General features: G+C 41.1%; 1 protein-coding gene across 1 annotated transcript in view; it reads left to right on the top strand.

Moving 5' to 3' along the window:
- epb41l5 (erythrocyte membrane protein band 4.1 like 5) overlaps positions 1-18,682 on the top strand; it is a 33,070-nt gene extending 14,388 nt beyond the window's left edge. Inside the window, exons 12-26 of the mRNA XM_041950322.1 lie at positions 1,014-1,183; positions 2,219-2,325; positions 2,613-2,631; positions 3,614-3,659; positions 3,926-4,044; positions 10,777-10,928; positions 11,713-11,810; positions 12,055-12,192; positions 12,526-12,593; positions 13,196-13,318; positions 14,728-14,809; positions 15,105-15,185; positions 15,656-15,718; positions 15,985-16,121; positions 16,608-18,682. Coding sequence (XP_041806256.1) covers positions 1,014-1,183; positions 2,219-2,325; positions 2,613-2,631; positions 3,614-3,659; positions 3,926-4,044; positions 10,777-10,928; positions 11,713-11,810; positions 12,055-12,192; positions 12,526-12,593; positions 13,196-13,318; positions 14,728-14,809; positions 15,105-15,185; positions 15,656-15,718; positions 15,985-16,121; positions 16,608-16,677 — 1,473 coding nt within the window. The 3' untranslated portion in view covers positions 16,678-18,682. The remainder of the gene's footprint in view (positions 1-1,013; positions 1,184-2,218; positions 2,326-2,612; positions 2,632-3,613; positions 3,660-3,925; positions 4,045-10,776; positions 10,929-11,712; positions 11,811-12,054; positions 12,193-12,525; positions 12,594-13,195; positions 13,319-14,727; positions 14,810-15,104; positions 15,186-15,655; positions 15,719-15,984; positions 16,122-16,607) is intronic.
- Positions 18,683-26,094: the final 7,412 nt, after the last annotated feature.

Genomic DNA, 26,094 nt, shown 5'->3' with positions numbered 1-26,094 from the left:
AAACACACACAGCCGGAGCATCAGAGATGAAAGCAAAGGAGGGATGGATGGCTGTGAATCAGATCAGGGGAAATTGCATTGAAAATAAAGGACTGAATAACTGAATCCATTTGTCAAACACATTTCTAAAAACAGGTGGTTAGTGGGAATGTCACTTTAAGATTACAGTTCATCTGTGAGCTTGTGTGTGCTTCTGTCTCTCCGTCTCGCTGTTTACTATTGCATCTTTTGGGAAGAACCAACCCCCAAACAATCAGAGGATCCAACTGAAATCAAGTTTCACACTCTAGTTCAGCAGTGTAAAATTGTGATCAGACCTAAAAAAGCATGAGAGATTTTGAAGAGTTTTGCTATACTGTGTGAGATCACAGATGCAAGCATTTTACACACACTTTGAATAAATTAGAGGCTGTGAATCAGCAAACTGTCAGTGCTTTCTGAGCATGGTGCTCTTTATAGATCTTGTTATGTCAGCTTATTTGTGTAAACGTCTGTGGGTTTTTGTGTGACTTTGGGTGAGATAGTCAGGAGAATGTCAGGAAGGATGTTTGTTTTTAATACCCGTGTTTTGGTTTGAATGTGGAATACAAGAGATACACCTGAAAACCAAGGAGAACAGGGAAATGAAGCAAAGAACACCAAAGAGTCTGCAAGTTTTTCAACCGGCTGTGGTGCCAGGCAGGCTTTCATTTAGGCTGCAATGAGAAATCTGATTAATGAGGCAGCATCTACACAGAGTGCAGTGCAGCCATTCATTCTTCACATATTAGTCTCCTTCCACAATAAAGAACTTGCACATGAGCTTTGTTTTACTGAACCCAGTTGGCTAGGACTGAAAGACTTTGAAATGACAAAGTGTTACATTTTATCTTGTATAACTGATGGATGAAGAATGGCACAAGCACTCCACGTTGCAGGTCCCATTATGGCTGTAGATGTCCACTTAGTAATGTGCATATTAAATGTCGCTGTCTTGAAAACTTACCTTTTTACCTTACACCTGTCCTGCCCAGGGCAAAGAACAGGAGCACACCTTTGTGTTCAGGATGGACCACCCCAAGGCCTGCAAGCACCTCTGGAAGTGTGCTGTGGAACACCATGCTTTCTTTAGGCTGAGAGGACCGGTAGAGAAGAACTCTTCTCGCTCTGGATTCATACGCATGGGATCACGCTTCAGATACAGGTAACAGATGGATGTACTGCCAGATCAAAGGGTTGAGGATGCTTTTAGGGTGGTGTTCAAGGGTCGCTATATCCTTTTGTTCCAAATATGCTGGGTTAAAGTTTCATCTCACTAAAAAAATGATGTAAAAGTAAAAACAAATCTCTTAATTTTCATCTAAATTAGGTACAAATATAAAACTTATAAAAATAAATGATTGTGTTAAGTGCTCATTCCCTTTAATATAACACACCGAAATCATCACTGTTCGCACCATTGCTTTTCCAAGTGCCATAACAAACTGAATCTACTTTTTGGAGACAAATTTTCATACATGTGTCTGAAATTTCTGCTGGTTTACTTTGATATTAAAGAGTCTCTGGTCTGTATTTAAAAAATCTGGTGTGGTCTGCATGGGTGCTCTTTGTGCAGTGTGTTATCCGCTGCACATCCTGAGCACCAGTGACTTCTAGCTGGAAGGGAAATGCAGTTGAAATGTGTCTGGGGAACAAATGCAGCCGGGGCTGCTTAAAAAGAAGACTTTGAGGGGGATGGGAAACTGCTGCTGAGTTAAACGCAACAAATTTAGAGAGCCACGTGTTTGTTTCTGTACCATGTGTTTGAACATATCAACAGAGATAATCCTAGTTTGAGACACCGTATCATTCTCTGTACATACAAAAAAACCCACCTGTGTACACACAGATACTTACAGTGGTAGAAGACAGGCACTCAGTGTCCACATACCGCAGTAGCCACCGAGTTCCCTTCTATGTGTGTTTAAACATTACCCAGTTGGATAAGCATTGGCAGTAATGTTGGTTTAACACAGAGGTTACAGGGTTTGTTGTTAATAGAAGGTTATCGCTTGAATGGATCCAGAGTTCAGCAAGGGTCAACGCTGTGCCTTTTGTTTTTTGGACAATGGGATTTGTCCAAGATTGTATTTACCAGTTTGGCCTGTGTTGATCATGGTTACCGCTGTTAAGAGTCTGGAAATAGACAGAAGTCCTTGCATGTGTAAAATCTGTTGTTTTTGTTTGTTTGTGTGATCAGTGGAAAGACAGAGTATCAGACAACCAAGGCCAATAAAGCAAGGAGGTCAGCCTCCTTTGAGAGAAGGCCCAGTCGACGTTACTCCAGAAGAACCATGCAGAACAGAGGTGAGGACGGCACTCACACAGCCACACACCAGCACGGCGCATGTGAATATACAGCCTGTAAACATAGCAATCAATTTTAACACTTGAGCTAAAAATACACAAATTCAAGCACATATATCCAGAGTATATACACACACTCTATGGCACATTGCCCCTGCTGCAGAAATAGAAATATGTTGCATGATGTAAACATGTACACATCCTTGTATTCTTTGAAGCATGTTTTTGCTTCTGTTTCAGAATCTGAACATTACACTCACTGTCTGTTCTTCTTCTTGTTCTTACAGGACACTTACATCCTCAGGAGTGAGTACACTGATATTTAAACATTGTGATTGTGCCATTTCCTGATAAATGACTTTATCTATCCTCTCGTTGTTTTACCGCTTTAATTCACATCCACATCAGTTGATCTGTGTAGAAACAGCATCTCATTTTATTTATCAGTTATTGTAGTACTGCTTATGTGTAATCCTGTTTAAATGTATTTGTTTTCTTTGTGATAAATATTAACAATGGAAGGGATTGCATTGAATTGATTGCTAAATTTCATATGCATCTACAGTGATCAGGTGCTGTTGCTTAAAGAGCTGTGACTCACACACACACACACACACACACACACACACACATGCTCTCTCTTAATTCATTCGTAAGCCTTGACTGTAATCTTGTTACAGAGCCTTTTGTTATAGGGATATGTGTGTGGGCTAAAGACATGATGTCAGTGGTAGTTTTAAGCTGTCATGGGACAAGTTGACTCAAAGCATGGTGATGACAATCACTCCTGCAACTTTTAATCGCGCCTGATCGGACAGACCTAGACTGTGACAGTGCAGGTTCGGTTGAAGGATCAAAACATGTACAGTATTTAAAGCTTTGTTGAAAAGATGCAGCATTAGCGTATTAAACAGGGATGGGGATTTGCAAATTGGCACATGGATAACCTGGCAGACTTAAAAAGAGCATAATGGAAAAAGTATTGTCATAAATTTAGCCAAATTGTATGTCTGCATTGCCCCAAGATGTGGTTCATGTGTCACACAAATTACACACTGCTCTGTGTAATTTGCCAACCATGGTGGCCACTCAGCCAAATTTACATGAGTAATGTGCTCTGTGAAAAGCATTGTGGGAGATTCTAATAGTCCCTGGTTTATTTCTTAAGTGTTCAGACGGCTCTGAAAACCAGTTCAGTTACTTACAGCGTAAATCCAAGTACAGTATTCGGAATTCTTTAAAGGATGTTTGTTCTTTAAATAAAATCTGAATTTATTTCTTTCCAAAGGGTTCTTTCCTCAGGCAATGGAGTCAGCTCCAGCAAAGACAACAAGGTGAGGAGCAAAACGGCTGTGTGTACGTAAATCCCTCCTCCAGTGAAACAATACAACAGACTTACACAAGTTCTTGAAGTCAGAAGTAAGAATCAGACTGCAGACAAGAATACAAGACCAGCAATTCTACATGTTTAATGATAGAAAGATTTCAACTGAGTTTCAGTCTCAATCCCTTCCAATCTCATATTTCTTTTGTCCCGTCTCTACACCTCTACCATCCCTTCTCTCTAACACATATTTTCTGTCTTTCTACCCCTCTTCAGGTTTCCTCCAGTAGAGGTACCTGGACAGCCTTGCCTGTGGTCAGCCCAGTAGCTGCTTCTGCCTGTGGACCAATGGAAATCGAGGCTCTACCCAGGAGTCCTGGCGGAGAAAAGAGGAGGTTAGTAACTGGATAATTCGAGTTTTCTGCCTGGTTCAGAGTCAGCTCTTTGCATTTGTGCCTATTTTATTGCAGCCCTGGAGAGGTATATGCACTTTAGAAAATGGATGGATGACTTTTATAAGTTAAATTCCAATTAATTCTTCATACTGTATGTCAGTGTCAGTTTACAGCTGCTCACTGATGATCAGGGAAGCAAGACCAGGTTAGGAAAGGGGTGGGCTGACTGATCCCTGTTGGGTGCTGAGAGAAGTGAGTGGATAGCTAAGTGTGTTTTTCATCGTCTAATGCCATGAGAGTGGCTTAACATGGCTTATCCACTGACCCTGGCTTGCTGTGACCAGGGAAAGGAGGGAAGGAGACAGAAAGTATTTCTGTGTGCATGTTGCATGTTTGGCTGTTCTATTTCCCCGTTTTCAAGTTCCTGTTATGTTTTGAGACTGTGCCTGTAATACAGGTTATGTTCTTGTAATGTTTCTATGGAAGTGTTCTCAGAAACACGATGGCCTTAATGAGAGTTTTGCTTATGTGTCTGCATGTGTGTGCGTTAGTAGAAAGTAGCACATACCACGTAAAGAGATGAAGAGGCATTCTTATCAATACCACGCATATTACCTTTCTTTTGTTTTTTGTTGTTTTGTATCTACAGGCTCTATTGTGCTGTATTTTTTTACCTCTTGCTCCTCAGTCTGAATTGCTATCTCTGAGCGGTGTCCATAAATGTGCTTTATGTGTAACTTTTGTCTCCGATAAATCTGAGGATGTGGATGCATTTTCATTTGTTGTGTAAAGCTTGTGTTTGTGAATGAACATGCAAATTTACCTATGCATACAAATATGTATGCACCGTCCTCCATAAACCTGTAATGTTCCCCTGTGTGTTCCAGTATTAACATGTACTGAGGACAAATTGGTCTTTTGTGGAGGCAGACCAGGTAGGTACGATCAAACGCTGAATCTCGCCATTGCCCTGGCTTTAACCAATCAGTCGCTGTGCAGCGGCAGGCTTTCTGATTTTGGCTTTGGAAAAGGGTTTTCTTGCCATGGAATTGTCTCCTATGATTTGCTGTCTGTCCGCTTTTGATCAGCATGAAATGTCAACCCAATCGGTGCAGGGAATGGTGTGATGATTCGGGGTGTTCGGCATCTATGATTTCAGCTGGATCTGTTCTGTTCAAGGCTTTGGTGCATACTAGTGCTTAGGTGTCTTTATTTTCAGTCATCTAATGTCATGCAGTGCATCCTGCAAACCACCTGCTCCACTATGAACCCCTTTTTATCCTCTAAACTGTAAAGTAGTTCACAGGATTTAATAATAATATTTAAGGATGAGTCAAACTTTGTTTGCCAATCAGCTAATAGCCAACGTTCATAGTGATGCTAAAGACTTCGTGTTAGCAGAGGAAATTAGCATTTTTGTGGTGACACACAAAACATGACTTGCCTACTCTGGCTTTCCGAGAACAAAGCTCATTCAGGTTTACAGCTCAGGCTGATCCTGTTTCTACAGGAAGTTTCTGGTCAGTTGTATTAAGGATTGCTCATCATTTCTGTAGAGTAGGGGCCCTTTTTTCCTTTCCTTTTATTTCCCTTTAAAACAGGATGCACAGACATGACCTTAGATAATGCCAGCACGTAGATAGTGATGAACTATCACACTAAGTTTACTGTACCCTCCTCTTTCAGACTTTGTTGACTGGGAAATCCTAAAGGATGCAAATACTGATTATTTTTTTCACAATGTCCTTTAAAATGCACTCTATTCATTTTACGCTTTACAGCAGGGCCTCTTGATATTTTTACTTTCCAGTTCGTGTCCATTTTCAGTGTGTTTAAGCAAGATTAAATTCACCTCATAGACTGTTTAATAGATAACTGACAGAGCTTCAGGGCTGAACAGTGAAACCAATTCGGATGTGCATTAAACCTGCATTCTTTCTAATGTCCAGCAGGGGACGACTCCACTAGCTGCAAAAAGAAGTGCGATTGTAGTTTATGGTCTCAATTGTGAATGTCTTCTTCAATACAGCATGATTTTCATTTTGTAAATTATGATCCCATTTAGAGAAAAATAGACAATAAACTGTTGTATGCTTTAGGGCGTGGCTACTTTGTGTTCTCAGTCAGATCCAATCAGGATAGAGGCGTAGCAAACTACCATGCGTATCGTCTACAGCTCCACCCTCTCGTCCAAATATGGTCACTTCTGACTGGAAAAAACAATATAGTGATTGTCGTAATGCCAAACTTGAGGCTTCAAAACGGTAGTCCACAAACCAGTGGGTCACTGTGGGTGTACACTTGGTTCACAAACAGACCTACTGTTTCGTTTTAATAAGACCTCCCTGGTACAGGTCTCATTGCTCTGTGGTGTTCTCAAGGCAGTGTTTTTTCACTGACACAAGTATAACAAGTTCTTGTGTATTTTATCACCGCTGAAATTACTCTGAGATGACCTCTGAGCTCTTGTTTATGCTGTCAAACCATGGCAACCGTTTACAACTGACTCCGTGGACATGAGGAAGATGCTTTGAAAGAGACACTGCTGTATCACTAATACCTCAGACTAACCCATCGTGCTCTTCCCTTTCCCCTCCCACACGTACTCCCTTGCTTTTAGTAGAATGTCTCTGTTGATTTTGCATGGAGCACTATAGCCCTCAGCTGTTCTGATAACATGTGGAGTCAGTCTTCTCTATCTCTCCATCTGTCATCCTCTAGCTTTACCAAACACAGAAGAGAATGAATGCTGTATATGCTTAAGCCTATTGTACATACATGTTAAGTTATGATGGGATGCCCAAATGGTGACAGTATTATCCAAATTATATACATGTCAATATATGTATTACTAGCATAAATGACATTCAGAAAAGTCAGTGAATTTATGAATTATTCGGTTTTTAACAATTCAAACTGCCATGTTTCATGTAATGGGCCTGTACTTGTATTGTTCCCTTACTATGTTAACTAGCTCACTCTTTTAAGATCTCCTGTAGTGCTGTGTCTGTATCTGTTGCCTTCTCTCTGACCATCGCCTCTCCTTCCTGTAAGCACCTCCACTTCTCTCTAACTTTATCTGAAGTGAGAGTAGATAGTAATCTTAGGTCAGTGCCGTTGGAATTACTTCACCACATATTATTCTCCATTGCTAACAAGAGAGTATGTGCAAAATACAGTCAAAGATCATCAAGTTAGTAACTGTTTTACTGCAGCACTGAGAAACTGTCTGCTCCCTTTGCCTCTCATACTCCCAGTGGGGCTGTCAGCCTGAATAAAAGCTTCCGGCTCAGGACCTCCAGGACTGAATATATAAACATAGACTTGACATAAGCCATCAGACCTCAGTCGCTAGAGGTGCAAAGCCAGGTCACTGACGCTCCAGAGACATCCAGTCCACTTCACTTAACTCAAGTGCTCGTGTCACAACACTTGTCATGCACACTAGTGTACAGTGTGGCTGTAAGTTACATGGCTTATTCAACATCCTGACACTGCCTGGCCCATCACGACCATGAATGGCTTATTTAATTATTTTTATGTGCACTAAAATAACGTTCTCCCAGACTCATGTTATGAGCTGCCTCAAATTCTCTTCTGCTCCTTCTCTATTTTACTTTATACTCCTGTTAAACTAGCCGTTTCTTGCTGTATTATCTTTCCCTCCCTCATTCATTTGCATACAATCTCCCTCTCCTCCTTGCTGTTTTCATTCGATGCTTCCCTTCCTACCCCCCTCCAGTCTCGCGTTTGGTTTACCTACACTCTCACTCACTTCCCATGTCTTCACATCCCCCTCCTGTTTGTCGCCATCCCCCTCCTCCACCCTGTTCTCCCCAGGTCTCCTCTTTCCTCCATCCTTCCTGCTCATGTCTCATCAAAGCTCCCCACAAGGAGTTGGACAGATCCGAGGACCTGACAGCGGTCTCACCTCTGTACTGACATGAATTGGACAGCACGCTAATAAGTTGGAATGGCTCAGCAGTGACTCGCCCCCGAAAACCGTCCGGTGTTGGAGGACACATTTGTTGTGAATGCAGAGATTTCTTATTAACTGAAACATTCCTTAACACAAACCGCTCAAAGTCCACAAAGCCAGTCTGGTAACACCTCTCACAGACTGGTACCTCTCTATGCGTGCTAACACATATGATACTGCCCTTCTCTTGCATTTCCTACCACTTTTCTTGACCCAGTGACCATTCTGAAAGAGTAGCCTCCTTTTCCTCCTACTTTTCCTCCCTTTCCTTTCTCTTTATCTCCATTTTGTTTCACTTTGTCTCTCTTGTTCAGTCTCTCCTCTTCCCTTCCCTTCCTCTGTGCTTCACTCTTAACCTCATGGTGAAACTCGCTGGCTGGCCTGAGATGGTATCAGTGTGAGGCTTAGGAATTCAGTTCCACTCTCGACTCTGCAAGGAAACAATAAGTCACATAGTTCCTGGAGGGTTTCACTAAGTCCTCTCCTGTTGTGTTTTTTTTAAATATCTCAATTGTTGCTGTATTGCTTAAGTTTGAGTTCCATCAAGTGATTTTTATATTAGAAATTATGATTTTCTCTATGTTGTATTTAATCTGCCCTACACATTTCATGGATCTGCTGGTAATGTTTCAAAAGGTAGTTGGGTAAGAAGGTCAGTATCTCTTTCAACTCCAGAGATTTGTCTCAGAGGTCATTAGCCTAGCTTAGCACAAAGACATAGAGGCAGGAGAAAAGACTTGCATTCCAAGATTATATTTGCACATTGTTTCACGGGTGTCGCACACATTTTAGAAGAGCTGATGCATTTTTGTCTTTTGTTGAAAGTGAGCTGTTCGTCCCTACTTCCAGTGATGAGCTAGCCTGAACAAAAACTGACCTTCTCATCCAACTGATTGCCAGAAATCAAACAAGCATAATTCCATTAAATATTTCAGACCTGAATCAGAATTGAATGTAAATTGCACGTCTGTTTTAGTACACTTTTAGTGCACATTATGGAGGGTTCTTATGAAATGACCCAACCATCAGCCTGCACCTCAAACTACACAGCCGTGTCTTGCACAGCGCAACCAATGAAGATGATTTTATAATATTATTGCTTAGTTAAGTGTTTACAACATAACTGGCCAAAGGATGTATATCTTTCTGAACTTTACACTGAAAATAATTTCAGAGAATAAATACAGGATTACTCTTGACACAGGAGAGTATGTAGCTTTATGTCCCGATGTGTATCATTTTTCTTTTCACACTACAGTATATCCACTGTATCCACAAAATTATTACCAGGCTGTTGGGCTCTTGTTCAGTGCAGAAATATACTGGTATGTCGTATCTTCTTTTGCTGTCATTTAAATTGTACCCCATCTCTCGAACACATAATAATTCCGACTTGAAAGCGTTAGCCACAAGCAAGGGGGTTGGGAAATTGTTGCTGCTGAACATGAAGCACAGTAACAAGGGAAATCTACACACCTTTTAAGATTAAACAAGACAAGATATTGGCTGCTACTTAGCATTTATCACTGGAGATCTCCCAATGAAATCTTTTCAACTGTGCATGTGTTGCATTTTGAGTTTTCTTTTAGCATTTCAGTGGAAATGCATTTATTCTTCATGTTAAAAAAAAAACAAAGAGAGCAATTGAACAGCACATGCTCAAGATGAGACAGCTGAGTGTCTAATGGCCATTTAGTGTTTGGTTGGCAAGCGTCTGTATGTCCTTGGTATGTGTATCTATGCTTTTTTTCTGCTTCTTGGTCTCGTCTTGTCTTCTGTGTGTTTATTGCCCACACAAAGGTTGGATACATCCTCACCTTGTCCTCCATGGATCACTAAACATGTGGGAGTGTTTATATGCATTTTGTATGCGACTCCTCAGGCAAAGCATTGTTCTTTTCTTCACATGTTTGTGTGTGTCGTGCTTTAGCTCCTGCTCTCTCCAGGCAGCATATAGTAATATATACTTCACATGTTTCACTGTGTCTTCAGGCTACAGTCATATGAGGTAATTACTAGGCTGCTGGACAAGCTTCTCCTGAAATCCATGTATCAGATGTTTTCCTTCAGGTTTCTTGGAATTCAGAGGATACCACATTATTTCCCAGAAAAGTTATTGCTTGCTTTGACGACTTATTTCTACAGGCTAAGTCATTCTTCTTTATGTCTTGAGAAGTCCTCTCAGCAAAGTTATTCATTTATCTTGCCTCTGTGGACACTCAGCTCACATATCATTCTGGTAGAAAGTACAGTCTTTGTACTTTCTTGTATTCCTGATAACAAACCAGTTTTTTTTTATTCTAAATGCAGTGGATGTATACATATACTTGCCAAACCCACTGCAGCACCCAAGCTTTATCAAAGAATTATCTTTTCAGATATCCTAATTACTGACATAAACTACAGAACTTTTATTTTCAGATATATTTTTCTCAATACAGTGGTCTTAATGGGCATTGTGTTTTGTTTTTTGTTTTTAGTTTTATTATAATTGTGTTGTTTGTTTATGGGAAGATATTATAAATGTCTTCTGATATATCATCATGGGCCAGTTTTGCCACGCTTGCAGAGTCTATTCATATCTAATGGATACTGCAGGTAAGTTATACAGCTGTACAATCCTAAATTCTTTTGTTGTAATTTTGGTTAAACACTTCATTATCTCCCCCATTGTATTTTTTTATGTTTATATTTAAACAGAATTATATTTAACCCCCCCATGTTGATCTGCTGTTCTTTTTTTCTGTCTCTAGCCTGCCTGTGGTTGCTGACCTGATGGAGACGTGCATTGATGATGTCCTCAGGGCTCCTGTCGTTCCCACAGTCACGGCTACAGACGAGGCCGGACCCAGCAACGCATACGCCAGCCCCAGTGTCAGCGGAGAGGACCCTCTCAGCCTCAGTGGTGAGGCTACTCAAAACCTACTAACAAACATACCACAAAGTGAATTCAAAGTGACGATGAAAGTTATGTAGGAAGTGTTGTGGCCAAACTCACAAATGAGATAATATTTGAAAACTGGATTTAAAAGCATAATCTCTAGTTGGGACAATGTGTAAATGTTATGTTATGTTATGTAATTTCTGAGTTTTGTATTTATGAATTGCTTTGTGGGCCGGATCAAACAGTAGGGCCCGGAGGCTGTATGAAGGATGTTACTAAATGGGCTCAGGAACACTTTGTAAAATTGTTGTCAGTACACACAGTTCGACTGCAAACAATTAATTCTGTTTTTATTTAGGTTTTACACAGTGTGCCAACCTTTTTGGAGTCGAGCTTATATAAATATCTCTCCTATGCATGTAAATGTGTTTGTCGGAATGATACAGTATGGTGACAGCGTGTCAGACTGTGAAATGCTGGAACCACCAACCACCACTCAGACTCACTCTCCTTATTCACATCTTATACATTTTCCCTGCCTCTGCTCACATTCTCCTGTTATTTCCAACTATTGTGTCAGTTGCGTTGCGTCAGTCAACCCCCAGAGCTGATTATGTGCTTCTTCTTGTTGATGACAAGTACACAGAAGAGAATTTCTAGAGAATAACATTGAAAAGTGGCACATAATAAACATCACTTGTACTTTCTTTATAATCATAATGTGAAATGTGTGTGTATTCACTGGACTGAAAGATTACGATGCAGATGCGTGGGTGTATTTAAGTTTAACGTTGTGTCTCTCCAGAAGCAGCAGCTCGTCTGAAGCAGCTGGCGTTGGACAACAGTCCGCTTCTTGCTACTCCAAGAAATAACCTCAATGTCAATATGGCCATGAACAATCAGGTGTGTGATTGTTCATATTCGGTTGTCTTTCTGTAAATTTTTTTTAACCCCAGACCCTAAAAACTAATGAAAACTTTTGTTGCCTTCTAGATGTAGACTCGCAGCACATGTAGTATTTGCCCCAGTGTCGAGAGATTACAGGGGTTTCCTAGCATGTGGTCCAGTTTGTTCAGAAGTAATAACTATAAAAGTCTCTCTTTCTTGGATGGGATTTGGTGGGCCCCCTCCCATCCTGCTCCAACAGGAGGACGTGGTGAAGCTCACAGAGAAGTGTGGTCTGAGCAGTACAGGCAGTAGTAGCCCAGTTGTCACTCCACTGCGCACCCCAGAGGATCTGAAGAGTAACATCCTGAAAGCGCAGGCTGAGGCTGCTGCCCTAAAGGTGAGGAACAGACCGCACACAACTGGACAAAAAGGACGAGAAGCAAGTGCAAAGACACTAATTAGTCAGATTATTATTAGTGATGCAAGTGTAAAACTGAAGTTTCAAGAGCGCCCTTACTGTCAGTTACTGTCACCTTTGATGCTTCTAATTGCTTTAGAAAATTTAAATAAAGGGTTTTTTTTTCAAGAATATAAAATAAATAAGCCTTAACAAGGTGTGTCACAGCAGTATTAACTTGTCCATGTTAATGTCATAGTTGCAATGTTATTCTGGATGAAATGAGATGGAGATGCATGGCTGTATTATCTCTCCCTCTGTTCCTCCCTGAAGGGACCTTTGGAGGAACATGTCCTAATGGTTGGAGATAAAAACTGTAACTTGCAGGAAGCTTCTGCCAGGTATGACCACACACTGTAATAACAAATGTTACACATTGTACACTCTGTACATACAGGAGAAAAGACATTGTCCCTTGTGCTCCATTGTCTTGAAATTGGGACTTTTCCCTCCTCCTCCAGCTTCCTGAGTCATGCCAACTGTCAACACATTGTCTCAGCCAGTCACAGAGCTCCCTGCTGCTAGAGCTGATTAACTACTCGAATATTCATGAGGATTATTAGCATAGTTCACAACATTACATCACCTGCAGCTCGCGCCCCTGTTGCTGTCTTGTATCAGAGGCGGTCAGTGGTTCAGGATTATAAGGGGAGAATGAGCCACCTTAGATTTGGTAAATGCTATTTCTCATAGTATTATTATACATATATACATATAAAATCAATTTTAAACATTACTTTTTTCCCCATCTTCCCTCCCTGTACCCCATTCAAGTCGGATTCTTGTTGAATTTGTTTATTATTGTGAGATTTTAAGACCGCCTCATTGTGTATTGTGACTTGTGTTTTTCCTTTCTTTTAATATTTCATGCAGAAAAGTCACATCATATGTGGACACTCTCAATGACTGGCACAAAGCTAACATACGTACTGTCTGTTTCCAGGTTAAAGGCTCGTACTGGGCGAATGGGCAGTAACTCGTCTCTGTCCGTTAGCAGTCGCCCTGACATCCAGGAGTCCTGGGACCTGCTCAAGCCCGCCTCACTGGTCTCATCAGCAGGGGCCAGGTCAGTCTGTGTGCACTAAATGCTTTTCTGTGTAGTTTTTACTCTGCGCGTGAAAAGTAAAAACTAAATACTATAATTTGTCAACAAGGTTCTGTATGTATTCATTATTCCCACTGGCTGAGAACCAGAGAGAGAAACTGGGAGGAAGGATTAGCGGAGGAGGGAATGTCTGACAGTAGCGAATTCCTAATCCTTCCGAGAGGACAGACACACATTATATGTGTTTTTCTCCTTAATATAATTCAAAAGATACATTTTGTGAATATCATTATCTACATTTTATTTAAAACGACACTGTGAGTCTTCATTAAATCCTTCATATATTAGTATTTAGGTCGTACAGAAGTTTTGTAATTGATTAATTACCATATTGCCCAGATAGGGTGCAGTAAATTATAGTTCGCTGTGCCTTTAACTTCAAACACATCTTATGTAATGAGTGTTCACTTAACCTACTTCAGCTGTTAAGATCCTGAGAGTAGGAAGGAAGAAAAGGCTTTGACCATTCAGATCTGAGGTAAAGGTGAATAAAGGAGGATAGTTAAAACTAGATAGACAGACAGATAGATACTTATACTTTATTTATCCCAAGCTGGGGGGGCAAAGATGGGGTCCCAAAGTAAACACTGGGGTGCACACAGTTTTTCAGTTCTACAGTTCTATCCCCATTATAGAATTTTATCTTACAAACACTTATGTAGGCCTACACCCCCCCAAACAGAACAGAAAACAAATGTAACAATGAGCCATTGGATGTAAAGGTGTTGCTTGTTCTTTGTAGTCTCTGCTGACATCTGTTTGAGCTGTCTGTGTTAGTGTGTGTGTGTGTGTGTGTATGTGTGTGTGTGGAGTCACATGACTTGACTTCTGCCTGGTTACTGCTGGCGTCCTTGCTCACTAAGTGTTTACAGTAGGATGACACAAATATACAGACACACGCAGAGGCTTGGCCAGACAGCTGGCGCTTAGGCTCATTGATGCAGTAAATGCACATACTATCCAGGCTGGTTTCCTTCTCAATAATCAGTTAGTCAGTCACAAAACATTAATCAAGGACAATTTTGATCATCCTTTAATAATTGAAGTAATTTCATCTAAGAATCTAGCTTTTCTATGTTTAATACAGATGTAAGAAATACCTTGAGGGTTGTTGGTTTTCCAAAACAAGGAAATCAAAGACCTCACCTTGGGCTGTGTGTAGGACTCAGATATTAAAGAAATTTCTCGAATCATATGAATGAGGAAAATGGACCAATAAATGTACAGATGAAATAGGTTTTTTTTACCGCTGTTTCAAGGATGAGGAACTCGAAATACATTTCTGTTTGTGTGTGGATTTATCTATCTAGCGGAACACAAATCTGAAATTCCGTCCTTTGCTTATTTTTGTCTCTTGCTCTGTTCATCAGCGCCGAGAGGCTGGCGGAAGATTTAAACCCCTCAGTTCCCAAGATGTCCTCTGAGACTGCTGGCGAAGGCATGCCACCAAAGGTAACATGATTATTCACAGTTAAATGACTTATTGTGGTGCATTTACATTTGTTGCCGTGGAAGTAATATCCACGTGTATAACGCGTTTAATGTTGTTTTAAGGCACAAAAACAAAAATATTGCTTTTTTTTCACTATCACATGCATTAACTCATACAGTTTCTGTTCAATAAGAATGTATTATAAGCCCTGCCTGTGTGCCTGTCTTGATTTGTTGTCGTGTTGAAACTGATTGGGATTTGTGCAAGTTTCTTTCTTTGTATGTTCTGATGAAGAGTGTTTGTGTCGTTCTGCAGGTTAAATCAGAGGAAGCTGACCTGCAAAACATCGTCCCGCTGTCTGACAACCTGATCGATTTCACAGATCCAACTCCTGTTGTAAGTGTCAGTCCACTGCTCACGGTGACCTGCGAATTTAGTCAACTCCTGAAAATGTGTTTTTTGTAAGCACTTTTGGAAAGGACAGGCTTTATGGACTTGCTCAAAAACACTAGGAAAGACATGTAACAGTACATCACTTACTCACCCTCAAACCTTAAACCTGTGTCCGCAGCCCAGACCGAGTGCGAATGCTTTCAATACCAACAGGATTTAGCATCAAGCCACTTCTATTAGAGATAGGAATGTAATGTTAGCAACAGGAATGTGACAGAAACTGAATGTGCTCCTTTTAATGTAATGTAATTCTGTGGTTAAACAGTGTTGTGTTTACTAGACTTGCAGTCACAAGCCTCCAGCTGTGATCTTTGGAAGTAAACCTGTATCAGCAATTTGGGCTCAGAGGTGGGTGAATTCACCCCCAGAAGTTAGTATGGTCGATGTGTAACATTTTTCTGATTGTCTCCCAGCTACCACCTGTGCAGCAGCCCAAACCTGTCATCACACCTCGCTGGATCATTCCTACATCTGCTGTGAGTGATCAGCCTCTGTGTTAACGTGTCTGACTCTCTCTTGTTCAGCTGTCTACCTGTCTGTCTGGCTTTGTGCCTGTCTTTCTTTCTACAGGAATCTTATAAAATGTTCTTATGTATGAGGGTTTTGTGTATTATAATTTAAGTGTCCATTGACTGGGTGATGCAAGGCTTATGCACTTGCATAGCTGCTGTTCACTTTGGCTGATGTAGTGGCTCCGTAGGGACTGACCTCCTTCCTTCTCCCTCATCCCCTTCTAATGCAGCCTCCTGGCGTCTTTACTAACGGCCTGCTCGACCTTGACCCCCCTGCTAAGGTCAACCCTGTCCTCCCTGCAGATGGGGGGGCAGCTCTCACCCCAGCCCTCCCCCACCTCGCTCACACACGTAACACCACCGCCAGGTAAACTTCTTCATAACTCGAAGCACTCAAAGGTTATTTTTAAAGCGAGCTTGGTAGTATGCTGACCCCTGCTGGCCGAGCAGGAAAATGCCTCCTTTAGCTGAAATCCCAATGCAAACCAGTTTTAAGTGAAGTGCTTGTAATTCTCGCTTGGCCTCGAGAAATCGTGAGCTCACTCTAAAGGCTTTGACAGTGTCTCTCTCTGTAAAACAGTGCTAGTCACTGCAGAAGTTGCTCATCCTGCAGGAGTCCTTGATAAGCACAGCAAAGGTCACAAAATAAAAAATTTTTTTGTAGAATAATTCTGAAGAGAACAGTTATAACTGAGCTCATACAAAAGTAGAGTTGTGAATGATGTCAGCTACGTGATGGATGTTTTACCTCTTTTATGAATGCAGCAATGTAATTGTTTTTAAAGCAGTGTATGTCAGTAGTAGTTTCAGTAAATCTCTGATGCAGTCATTTTGCCTCTCCTGTGTCCCGCAGCACTGTGGCTCAGCAGCCAGCCTCGGAAGATGGAGCCAAACCCAGAGGTCTCCTGACCACTGAGCTCTGATGGAGAAATGAGGAGCAGCCATCACAGCATTAGTCTCCCTGACTGCTTTCCCCCCTCACCCCCTCACCCATTCACATACAAGCAAGCTGGTCCAGGTGTGCTGAACACTGAGGGCTAAGAGGAAAGTGGAACCCGGGAAGAGGCAGCTTACACAGCACCACATACACACAAACAGGTTGAACTACACAGGAAAATAATAGAAATATGATACAGACACAGCCTAGTTTTTGTAAAACAGTTAGCACCAGTATTAACATATTTAGGAGCACCTAACTTCCTGTTTTAGTTTACTGTCAGTCACCTGCCATTCATGTAATCCATCCAGTCAACCAAACCTCGGTCTGTAATATCTGCACCACCTCCTTGTACATGGCAAGTGATAAAAAGTCTCATTATTCAACTTGTTTGCTGCAGAGGTGAAGTTGGGGCTGACACACTAAAATCTCACGACACTGTAAGGTACGTTGCATATGAGCATCCACCACTGACTTGTGACTTGAAAGGGTAGGTTGTCTTTTTTTAGTGCTGCTTTCCTCTCTTCTTTTTTATTCTTGCTGTCTCACTGGTAATTCACACCACTGGATCCCTGCGACTCTGAGCTTCTCTGTACACACAGATCACGCAGCATGTCGAGCTGCTGAAGTACACTGGATGAAGGACTGAAAGGAAAATCTATAAACAAAGACAGATAAAAGAAAGACTTAAAGGGACTTAAAATGTTGATTCCAAGAGATAAAAACACCTGGACTCTTAACACGATGAAACGCGGACATGGCTCTGTACTGTCCTTGTAGCACACTACAAACCTTTTTTTAAACTCTAAATACTGCTCGTGAAGCTCGACTGGCAGCCACTGGAAATGAAAACGCTGGATTATCTTTGCAACACTGGACCTTGAAAGAATCTTTTCCAGTGAATGACCGTAGACGTGGTTTTTCAACTGATGTTTTTATTGTCCTGCTCTTTTTGTGATGTTTTGCCCGTCTCAGTACTTTTGAATTGACACATTTTGGTACCAGCATCATTTGGGGTTGAACATCACTAATGGCAGTTAGTTGTGTCTCTTTTTGTACCCTCTATGTTCTGCCCCTCTGGAAACTCTTACCACGGAAGTATGAAGTTTTAACATTTTGTCTAAAACGTGATCCTCACTTGAAGTCACTGTTTCCATCTGTGACAGTTTTTTTTATTTACGTTCATTTTAACTTCTAAATTGGTGATGTAATTGTGAAAGGGAACACTTTGTTAGTGAGCTGGAGGTGAACACTCGTTCCAGTTTTTGGATCACCTCCCTGGATATCTGTAATTTGACCCCATTACAGCACATGGCTCCTGGTATTAACATGTTGTAGTGACTACCCTGCCTTATGGAAATGAATGTATTCAAATAGTCTCATCTGAGAATGCTTGAGATGCCTCAGTATGAAAACATCCCTGACAAATCCCTGTGAAATATCTTAAAAGCTGATTTTGTACATGTAAAACTGAGGCCTAATTCTAACTTTTCTGAGTTGTTAATGAAGTATATCACCTTTTTTTTTTAAGTCTGGACCCTTACACGAGTTCTCACACTACACATCTGTAGTTTTTTATGTTGTTGATTTCATTATCTGTCTTGAACAAGGGAAGCTGACTGTTTTACAATGTCTTCTTAGCAGTGACGGTTATTTATGCTACTACTCAGTGTAATGTTCAAATGTGACATGTTGTCCAAAAGTGTCGTAGCGTACAGTTATAATGTGTTGTCAGTATAATGGCATCAGCTGCCTGTAGATATGAAGTAGATTTATGTATATTTTTTGAAAGGTACGTTGGCAGTATTGTTACTACACTCTGAGGAGATTTCAGCATTGAGGTGTTTTGTAATTACAAACGAAGTAAGGAACGTGTTACTGATCAAACTGGAAAAACACAGATTGTCACGTCTCAAATGCAATTTTATATAAACTTTTATTTTTTCCTGGAAAACCTGATCATGATTCAGTAAAGCTTTGCTACAGTAGGATTCAATTGTTTTTTATTCATTTTTACTGGTTGGCCACTGTTGAATTTAGGAGGTCTGTGATTACGGTTGGATTTCTGCAACACTAGACAATCTGATTTACTACGGTGCTGCGGACCAGATGTGATTTTCTTGTTAAACCAGCTATGAAACAATGACTTGGATCACTGTGAGGTACAAAATCTGATTTTTTTCAGGCCTGTTTAAATTCACTCGCTCTGCTCGCTGTGAGAAGTAGAACTATTGTTTTTTATAACAGCTGACTCAGCACAGTCAGTTAAACTATAGTTTTGGCAAGTTCGTTAGGACATCTACACAACATGTGCACAAGTGATTTTTCCCAATAATTGGTTACAGATGGATTATTTCACTCATAATTCACTAAATCACAATTCCAGTGGGTCATCAGTTTACATATACTGAGATGGTTCTGCCTATAAACAGTTTGGAAAATTCCAGAAAATTATATCATGTCTGTAGAAGCTAATTGACATCATTTGAGTCATCTGCAGGTGTACCTGTGGATCTATTTTAAGACCTACTTTTAAACTCAGTTCCTCTCTGCTCGGCCTCATGGGAAAATCATAAGAAACCAGCCAATTACGATATTAAACAAAGTGAAGTGGCCATAGCCAAGCCCTGACCTCAATCCAACACAACATTTTTGACCCGAGCTGAAAAAGCGTGCACAAGCAAGGAGGCCTGTAAACCTGACTCAGGCACAGCAGGTCTGAGACGCTCGTTTAAACCCACCTGAAACGTTTGAGCCAGGTTAAACGATTAAAAGGCAACACTACAATATACTATCGAAGACTATGTAAACTTCTAACCCTCTGGGAATGTGATGAAAGTAATAAAAGCTGAACTCTAAATAATTCTCCCTACTTTTATTCTGACATTTTATATTCTTCAAATAAATTAGTGATCCTAACTGACCTAAAACAGGACAGGTTTGCCAGGATTAAATGTCAGGATGTGAAAAGCTGAGTTTAAATATATTTGGCTTAGGTTTATGTAAACTTCTGACTTCCACTCTGAGTGTATTTATATTTTTAGCACCATCCTATAAAGAAAAACCCCTTTAAAACTGTTCATGTGGTTCTCTTGGATCTTGTTAGTTAACAGTTCTGTCAAGTATCATCGGTTAAGTTAAAGGTAATTTTCAGATTAATCAAACTGATTCTCGAAACGTGTGGATATTGAATGATGTGTTGATGCCTTGTCTCCATATACAGACTTTTATATTGGCCTTTTTCACAGCAGATATTTGTCATGCTAGGAAAAGCACAGGTGTTAATCATAACCTGAAGGGTGGCTCTGTTGTATTCAAGCGTCCCATTGCGTCATGATGGCACGAACACTACCAGGACCCTGAAACTGAAGCAGCTAAATGGAATTCAGCCAACATTCATTTTATATTTACAACTTCTATGTAAAAGACCAATTTCTTACCAGTGTGGAGACATAAAGCATCTCAGTATACACAGGTCTTAAGATGACATACTTGAAATTCCTCTGCAGAACGGTGGTCATGAATGGCAGCCTGTAAGTCTTCCTTATACTGACCTTTTCAAGAGATTAATGTACTTTCAATGAAAGATTGTTACTCTGACAGACACACTGAGCCTTCAACTGTTGCCTGGTGGGAGCACTGAGAGTTCATCCAAATGGCACCTTCACTCTCAGCTGAGTGAGTAGATGAACTGTTTTGTTAACATGTCTCTGAAGTCCAGTTTTAACACCGGTTACCAGTCTTTGGTGTATGTTAGTTAATCCACCACCGGATGGCAGCACAGTACCATTTTTTAACATTTGGGTAGACATGGAGTTGAGCAGCTGATTTCTTTTCCTCCTGCATCATTGACTCCAATTCGAGACCACCTTATGTGCTTCATGAAATAATATCTAAGGCGTTAAAGAAGTTGGGACAATACCTTCCAAGAAGCTATTTATGTGTTTGAATTTGAACTAGCTGAACAAATACCCTTTAAAGATGGCACCATCTACACCTCTATGACACACACTGCCAAAATGTTTGATTGACCGTCTAAATGAAGTGTTTGCTCATTTATGTACGCACCGACTCTTGAAACAGGCTATAGCTGATCTCCTGGTGAGATAAAGCATACACAGCACCAGCAGCAGTATTATGCTCGTCTTGACCTCCAGAGTGCAGTGAGTGTGGTTTTTTTTTTTAAATCAACATATGGAATTATAATTTTCTTATCTGATAGATTATTAAAAATTCTACACAAACCCGATCACATACTTGAAAAGGATTTCAGTGATTATTTGCTTCACCATGTCTGTAAATCACAGTCTGATATCTCCCAGTTCAAGATTAGTGTCTCATTTGCTCAGGAAAGTCAAAGTTGTTAATCAGGTTCGATGAGAGCGATGTGTGCAGCAGGTCACAGCAGTTTTTTGTGAGCGCGAACAAATGAGGAGTAATGCCAACACACGGCTCTCGTCCTCAAAGTGGTTTCAGCTGCTTTTTCTAAATTAACTGTCCACCATCTCTTCAGCTGCTTCATTAAGGAGGCGGGATGAGAGAAAAGCTTCTAAAAGCTTATTATGGACTGCAGTTCTGTGGTTGTTGCCTTAAAGAAAGAAAAACTTTCTTCAGGATTGCATCATGTTAGAAAATCTTCAGTCGGTAGAATGAAAGCGAAGACTGCTGTTATTTGTCAATTGCCGTATTGGTTTACATCTCAAAATGCAGTGATTTGAAACTGATTGACTGTGACTGGTCCCTGCTACAGAGCAACGCATAGCTGGACCATTATTAAACAGCAGACGGCCCACAGCTCAATAACTCAGCCAGGACTGCTCCCCTCAGCAGATGGGCAGACTTTCCCCCACCTTCCAAATGAATAATTGATTACGTACACGGACCTTATGCCAGGTCATGATTGCTTAAGCATGCTCAAAGCTCTGGGTGGATTCATGGAGATTTGGCGCAGCACCCGTGCCCTGATGTCACCAGCTCAGATCTCGCTAAAAGAAAACATAACACGTCCTCTCTTTAAATGATTTGAAGGTTGGATATCAGGACTATGAGCATTATTTATAGCCTATGACCAGCTGTCCAATGTTCAGTTGCATTATCAGAAAGGCTTCATCAAACGAAGGTTTAAGGAACAAGCTGAGGATATACAGTGATGAATAAATCAACTTGTGAAACCCTAAGATCAAAAGAAAAGGTAAAATTTTACAAGCGTGCCAATTGAGGTCCATTTGTTCTCTTAGTAATAACCCTCAAAGGCCTTTTTGTTAGGTTATTTGTTGATTATTTACAGCAGACTAGGTATTTGGTGCACTTGTGAGCTGTATAAAACATGGACTTCCTCGTTCGTTTAATTTTTCATACTTTTTATCCACACACAACTTACTTAAACACCAAGAATAATGTGTGTTTGACTCCATACAGTGAGCTAACAGAATTAGCCACCACCCCCGCTAACCTGACCGAGTTAGCAACTGAAAGAAATGACCAACATCAACAGAAATTTGGACAGGTGACTATTATTGTACGAGTGAGTCCAAACATGTGTAGCTAGTTAGCAATGTAGTATAATTTTCTAAAGTTCCTATAGCAACACTGAGTACTAACAGTAGGTTCATAGTTTAATTGGACCCTCCTTGCTCTGACACAAAATGTTAGCATGCTAACAGTGGTTGTTTTTGGAACGACTGACAAACTGAGGTGAATTACAGAGACGCTGCGAACTGAAGAAGAATTCATAAACGTCCAACTACGAGAGGAAAAATAAGAGAAACTACTGGAAATAACAGAGTTTCTGGTGAGTCAGAGACTGCTCAACACAAACACACAGACACGATTGTGGTGCTTGTTGCTAGCTAGCTTCCAGCTAACGACTGTACAGTTGGTACATTGGCCATTTTGAATAATTATGGACTGGATAAATTGGTACATTGGTCAAATTCATGGAAATGAGCCATAGTGTCATTCTACACACACCTAGAGCAGTAATTTTTAAAACGTTTGTCAGTATTGCTATGCAGAGATTAGTCAACATTTAAATCAAAATCTGTTGAGTCTACATTAGAAAAAAAATGTACCTGTATCAATGTGTCCCTAATTAAAAAATGTTTTTACATTCTGGGTTACATCCAGATGCCGACAAAACGTACTTGACGCCTGTCCTCACATCTGTTTCCACTGCTTTACTCTGTTCTGACGGCGATGAAGTTTGCCGTTTGTGCCGAATAAATTGACCTTCATGAGAAGTTTCATCCAGAAAAAGATGAACAAATGGTGGAGCATCTGGACAGGAAGAGAAAGCGAGAGCTTAAGGTACTGCTTCGTGTGTGTGTGTGTGTGTGTGTGTGCGTGTGCTTGTGCGTGCGCGCACTTCAAGGTTTGATCATTCCTCCATAGAGCTGGTCTCTGGTGCATTGAGAGGTCCTGCAAATTCAACAGGTAAACCGGTATGAGGAAAAGACAACTTCACACACACACACACACACACACACACAATACAGATGGGATTCTCTCTGTCAGTCATTACAATAAAGGCTATTGTGCCGTTTGGCTAGCTGTTGCAGGAGATAGCATTCTCTGACAGGGCATTTTGAAAAGAAGCTTATACATCTCAACTATCAAAAAGGGCTTATAGCCTCGGTGTGTGTGCGTGTGTGTGAGTGTGTGTGAGTGAGTGTGTGTGTGTGTGTGTGTGTGTGTGTGTGTGTGTGTGTGTGTGTGTGTGTGTGTTAGAGAGAGTCTGTGTCTGGTTGGTGCGGGGAGATATTCATAGTCAAGGCTTCAAGATGATAAAGACGTGAGTGAGCGGTAATTGATCCCTAAAGGGCTGCATTGTGCCATTCAGTGTGTAGGCCACTGTGTGTGCGCACCAGGTGAGGTTGTCTGCACTCAAACAGTAATTGTGTATTGTTGCTCTGTGTAAAACTAGGTGGAATCTTCTACTTATTGATTTGCATCTGTGTGAGGTGTAGCTACACTTATTTACCATGACATACACCATTTCATTCATAACACTTCACTTTGCACTGGTCAGTGTGTTTGCCTGTTTGTCTGTATGCTATGCTAAGTTAGCTGGAGCATTGAGCTGCTAAAAAGACAGACACTTCCCCTCAGGAGTGGGTGGAGAACAAAAACAGAGCTAAAAGGAGAGGGAATAGTTGAATAAAAAACACAACTCCAAATGAACGTTGCTCCGTGTGATCATATGTAAATGTGTTTATATCTGCTGACAACAATTCACAAGAAAATCAACTAATTCCACTTTAATGTTTTGTTAGGTCAAAGAGACAACAGTCACTATTCACGTGGCCTCAAGAGGTCGCTACATAAACGTAAACCCGGTTGGACCAGTGCTGTTGTGTCTTATGTTTCAACATAGCAGATAGTTCAGCAGCGCCTCAAAAACCTCTTCATGTCACCACAGTGTCATTTTTCCACTAAAACCCAGCTGCACGCCACAGACAATGTGAACATGGCTGCCGGAGTCTAGAACCAGCGCCTCCCTTAGCCGTTCTGGAGTGACGTATTAAAATACACCCCTCCAAATGTCAGCTCGGTCTTTTCAAGCCGTCCAACAAGTGACAGAGATTCCCAAACACATCAAGCGATACATATGAATGAGACTGTCTCCCTGCAGAGGAGAGAGGGCTGTTGTTGCTGTTATCAGTATACCAGGTTCAATGGCTGGCTGTGTGTGTGTGTGTGTGTGTGTGTGTGTGTGTGTGCGTGTGTGTGTGTGTGTGTGTGTGTGTGTGTGTAGAGGATACAGTAGGGATTCTAGGCCTGTTTGAAAGCAGTGAGATTCAGTGTGTGTTAAACACAAAGAGCAAGAGTCACTGGCAGAAATGGAGTCGTGTGTGTGTGTGTGTGTGTGTGTGTGTGTGTGTGTGTGTGTGTGTGTGTGTGTGTGTGTGTGTGTGTGTGAGAGAGAGAAAGAGAGAGAGAAAAGGAGTGTGTGTGGGTGTCTGACGGGCAGACAGCTTGACAGAGCTCATCTGTGGCAGTCGCCCTCCTGTGTGTTATCAACAACGCCCAAACGGGCGCTGCCAATCATCCCACACGCCAACGGGACCACACATCTACCCACCAAGCCATACCAGAGACGCACACGCACACACACACACACACACACATGCACACAAACACCTGGCACCAAGTCTGCAGGAGTGTCTATGTGCACACACTGGAATACACACACGTATCAGTAGGTGATGTGTGATGTTGCATGCCTGTTCCCTCACTGTCATCTCACACACACACACTGGGAGCAGGTGTCACTCACACACAGACACACACACATACAGCGTTATAACTGTACCCCCTTTAAAATACTCAGTAGCTCCACCTCAGGTGTTGAATAATAAGCTTTCTCTGTCAGCTTGCATCATCAGCTGCAGCACACCTGCTAACGCACTGGACTGATGTCACACTGTATCAAATTATGGCCGACAGATTGCCCCATTATCCCCTTGTTAGACCGCTTTCTTCCAGTTGTGCACGCAACGTGAATAATTTCAGAACCGCGTTGACATCTTGAGGTAACGCGGTAAGTGTGCGCTAACAGGGAGGCAGTAATGACAATAGATTTGAAATTCAAGAGGCCGGCACACCACAAACAGGTAATTACGTCACCCACTGTCATAATAACTGAACAGAATTTTAAGGTTGCAATTAATGATGTTTTCATTGTCAATTAATCTGTTGATTATTTTAATTATGTTCAGGCTAAAGTCCAAAGATGGTCAAGCTACAGTGAAGTAAAAAAAAAAAAAAAAGGTAGGAAGAAGCTGGAACCAACATGTTTTTGATTCCTTTGCTTGATGAATTATTCACACGACTGTGATTGATTTTTGTTGTTCTCTGTACTGTTTTCAAGCGTGTGTGCTTTTAACTTAAGATCATGCAAATGTAATTGAAACTATTAAGATGTGAAACTCGGAAAACATTTGAAATGTTAATGAAGTATTTCATTAGGAACCGAACAACATGCCAGGGGTTAAAATATTCGGTCCAGAAATCTGCGTGAAGACTCGCAGCAGTTTGTTAACAGGCTGCAGGTGCTGCCGCAGTTTTGACCTGGAAATAACAGCCAACAACGAGCAGCAACATTAGACAAGAAGCAAAAATGTTTGATTGTAATGAACAGTTGACATTTGCTAAACAGAATAATGCTTAATGAAGGGAATCACACATCAGCTTCTTTGGGTCCAAAGAATCCGGCTTCATATTGACCTGAATTCTGTTTTAACCTGATCAAAGACGGAGCCTCTGCTGTGATTAACAAGCCAAAACAGTTTGATTTCGTGTCAACCGTGTAACCCACAGCAGACTAACAAGCTCCTGGAATGCCACTGAATATGTTGGCAGGGTCCAGGGGGTCACATTCATGCTGCTCACAAAAGAAAACAAA

This window comes from Chelmon rostratus, chromosome 13, assembly GCF_017976325.1.
Source record: "Chelmon rostratus isolate fCheRos1 chromosome 13, fCheRos1.pri, whole genome shotgun sequence".
Classification (NCBI taxonomy): domain Eukaryota; kingdom Metazoa; phylum Chordata; class Actinopteri; order Chaetodontiformes; family Chaetodontidae; genus Chelmon; species Chelmon rostratus.
The sequence above is the reverse complement of the archived record's forward strand: the minus strand, read 5'-3'. Positions and strand labels throughout refer to the sequence as shown.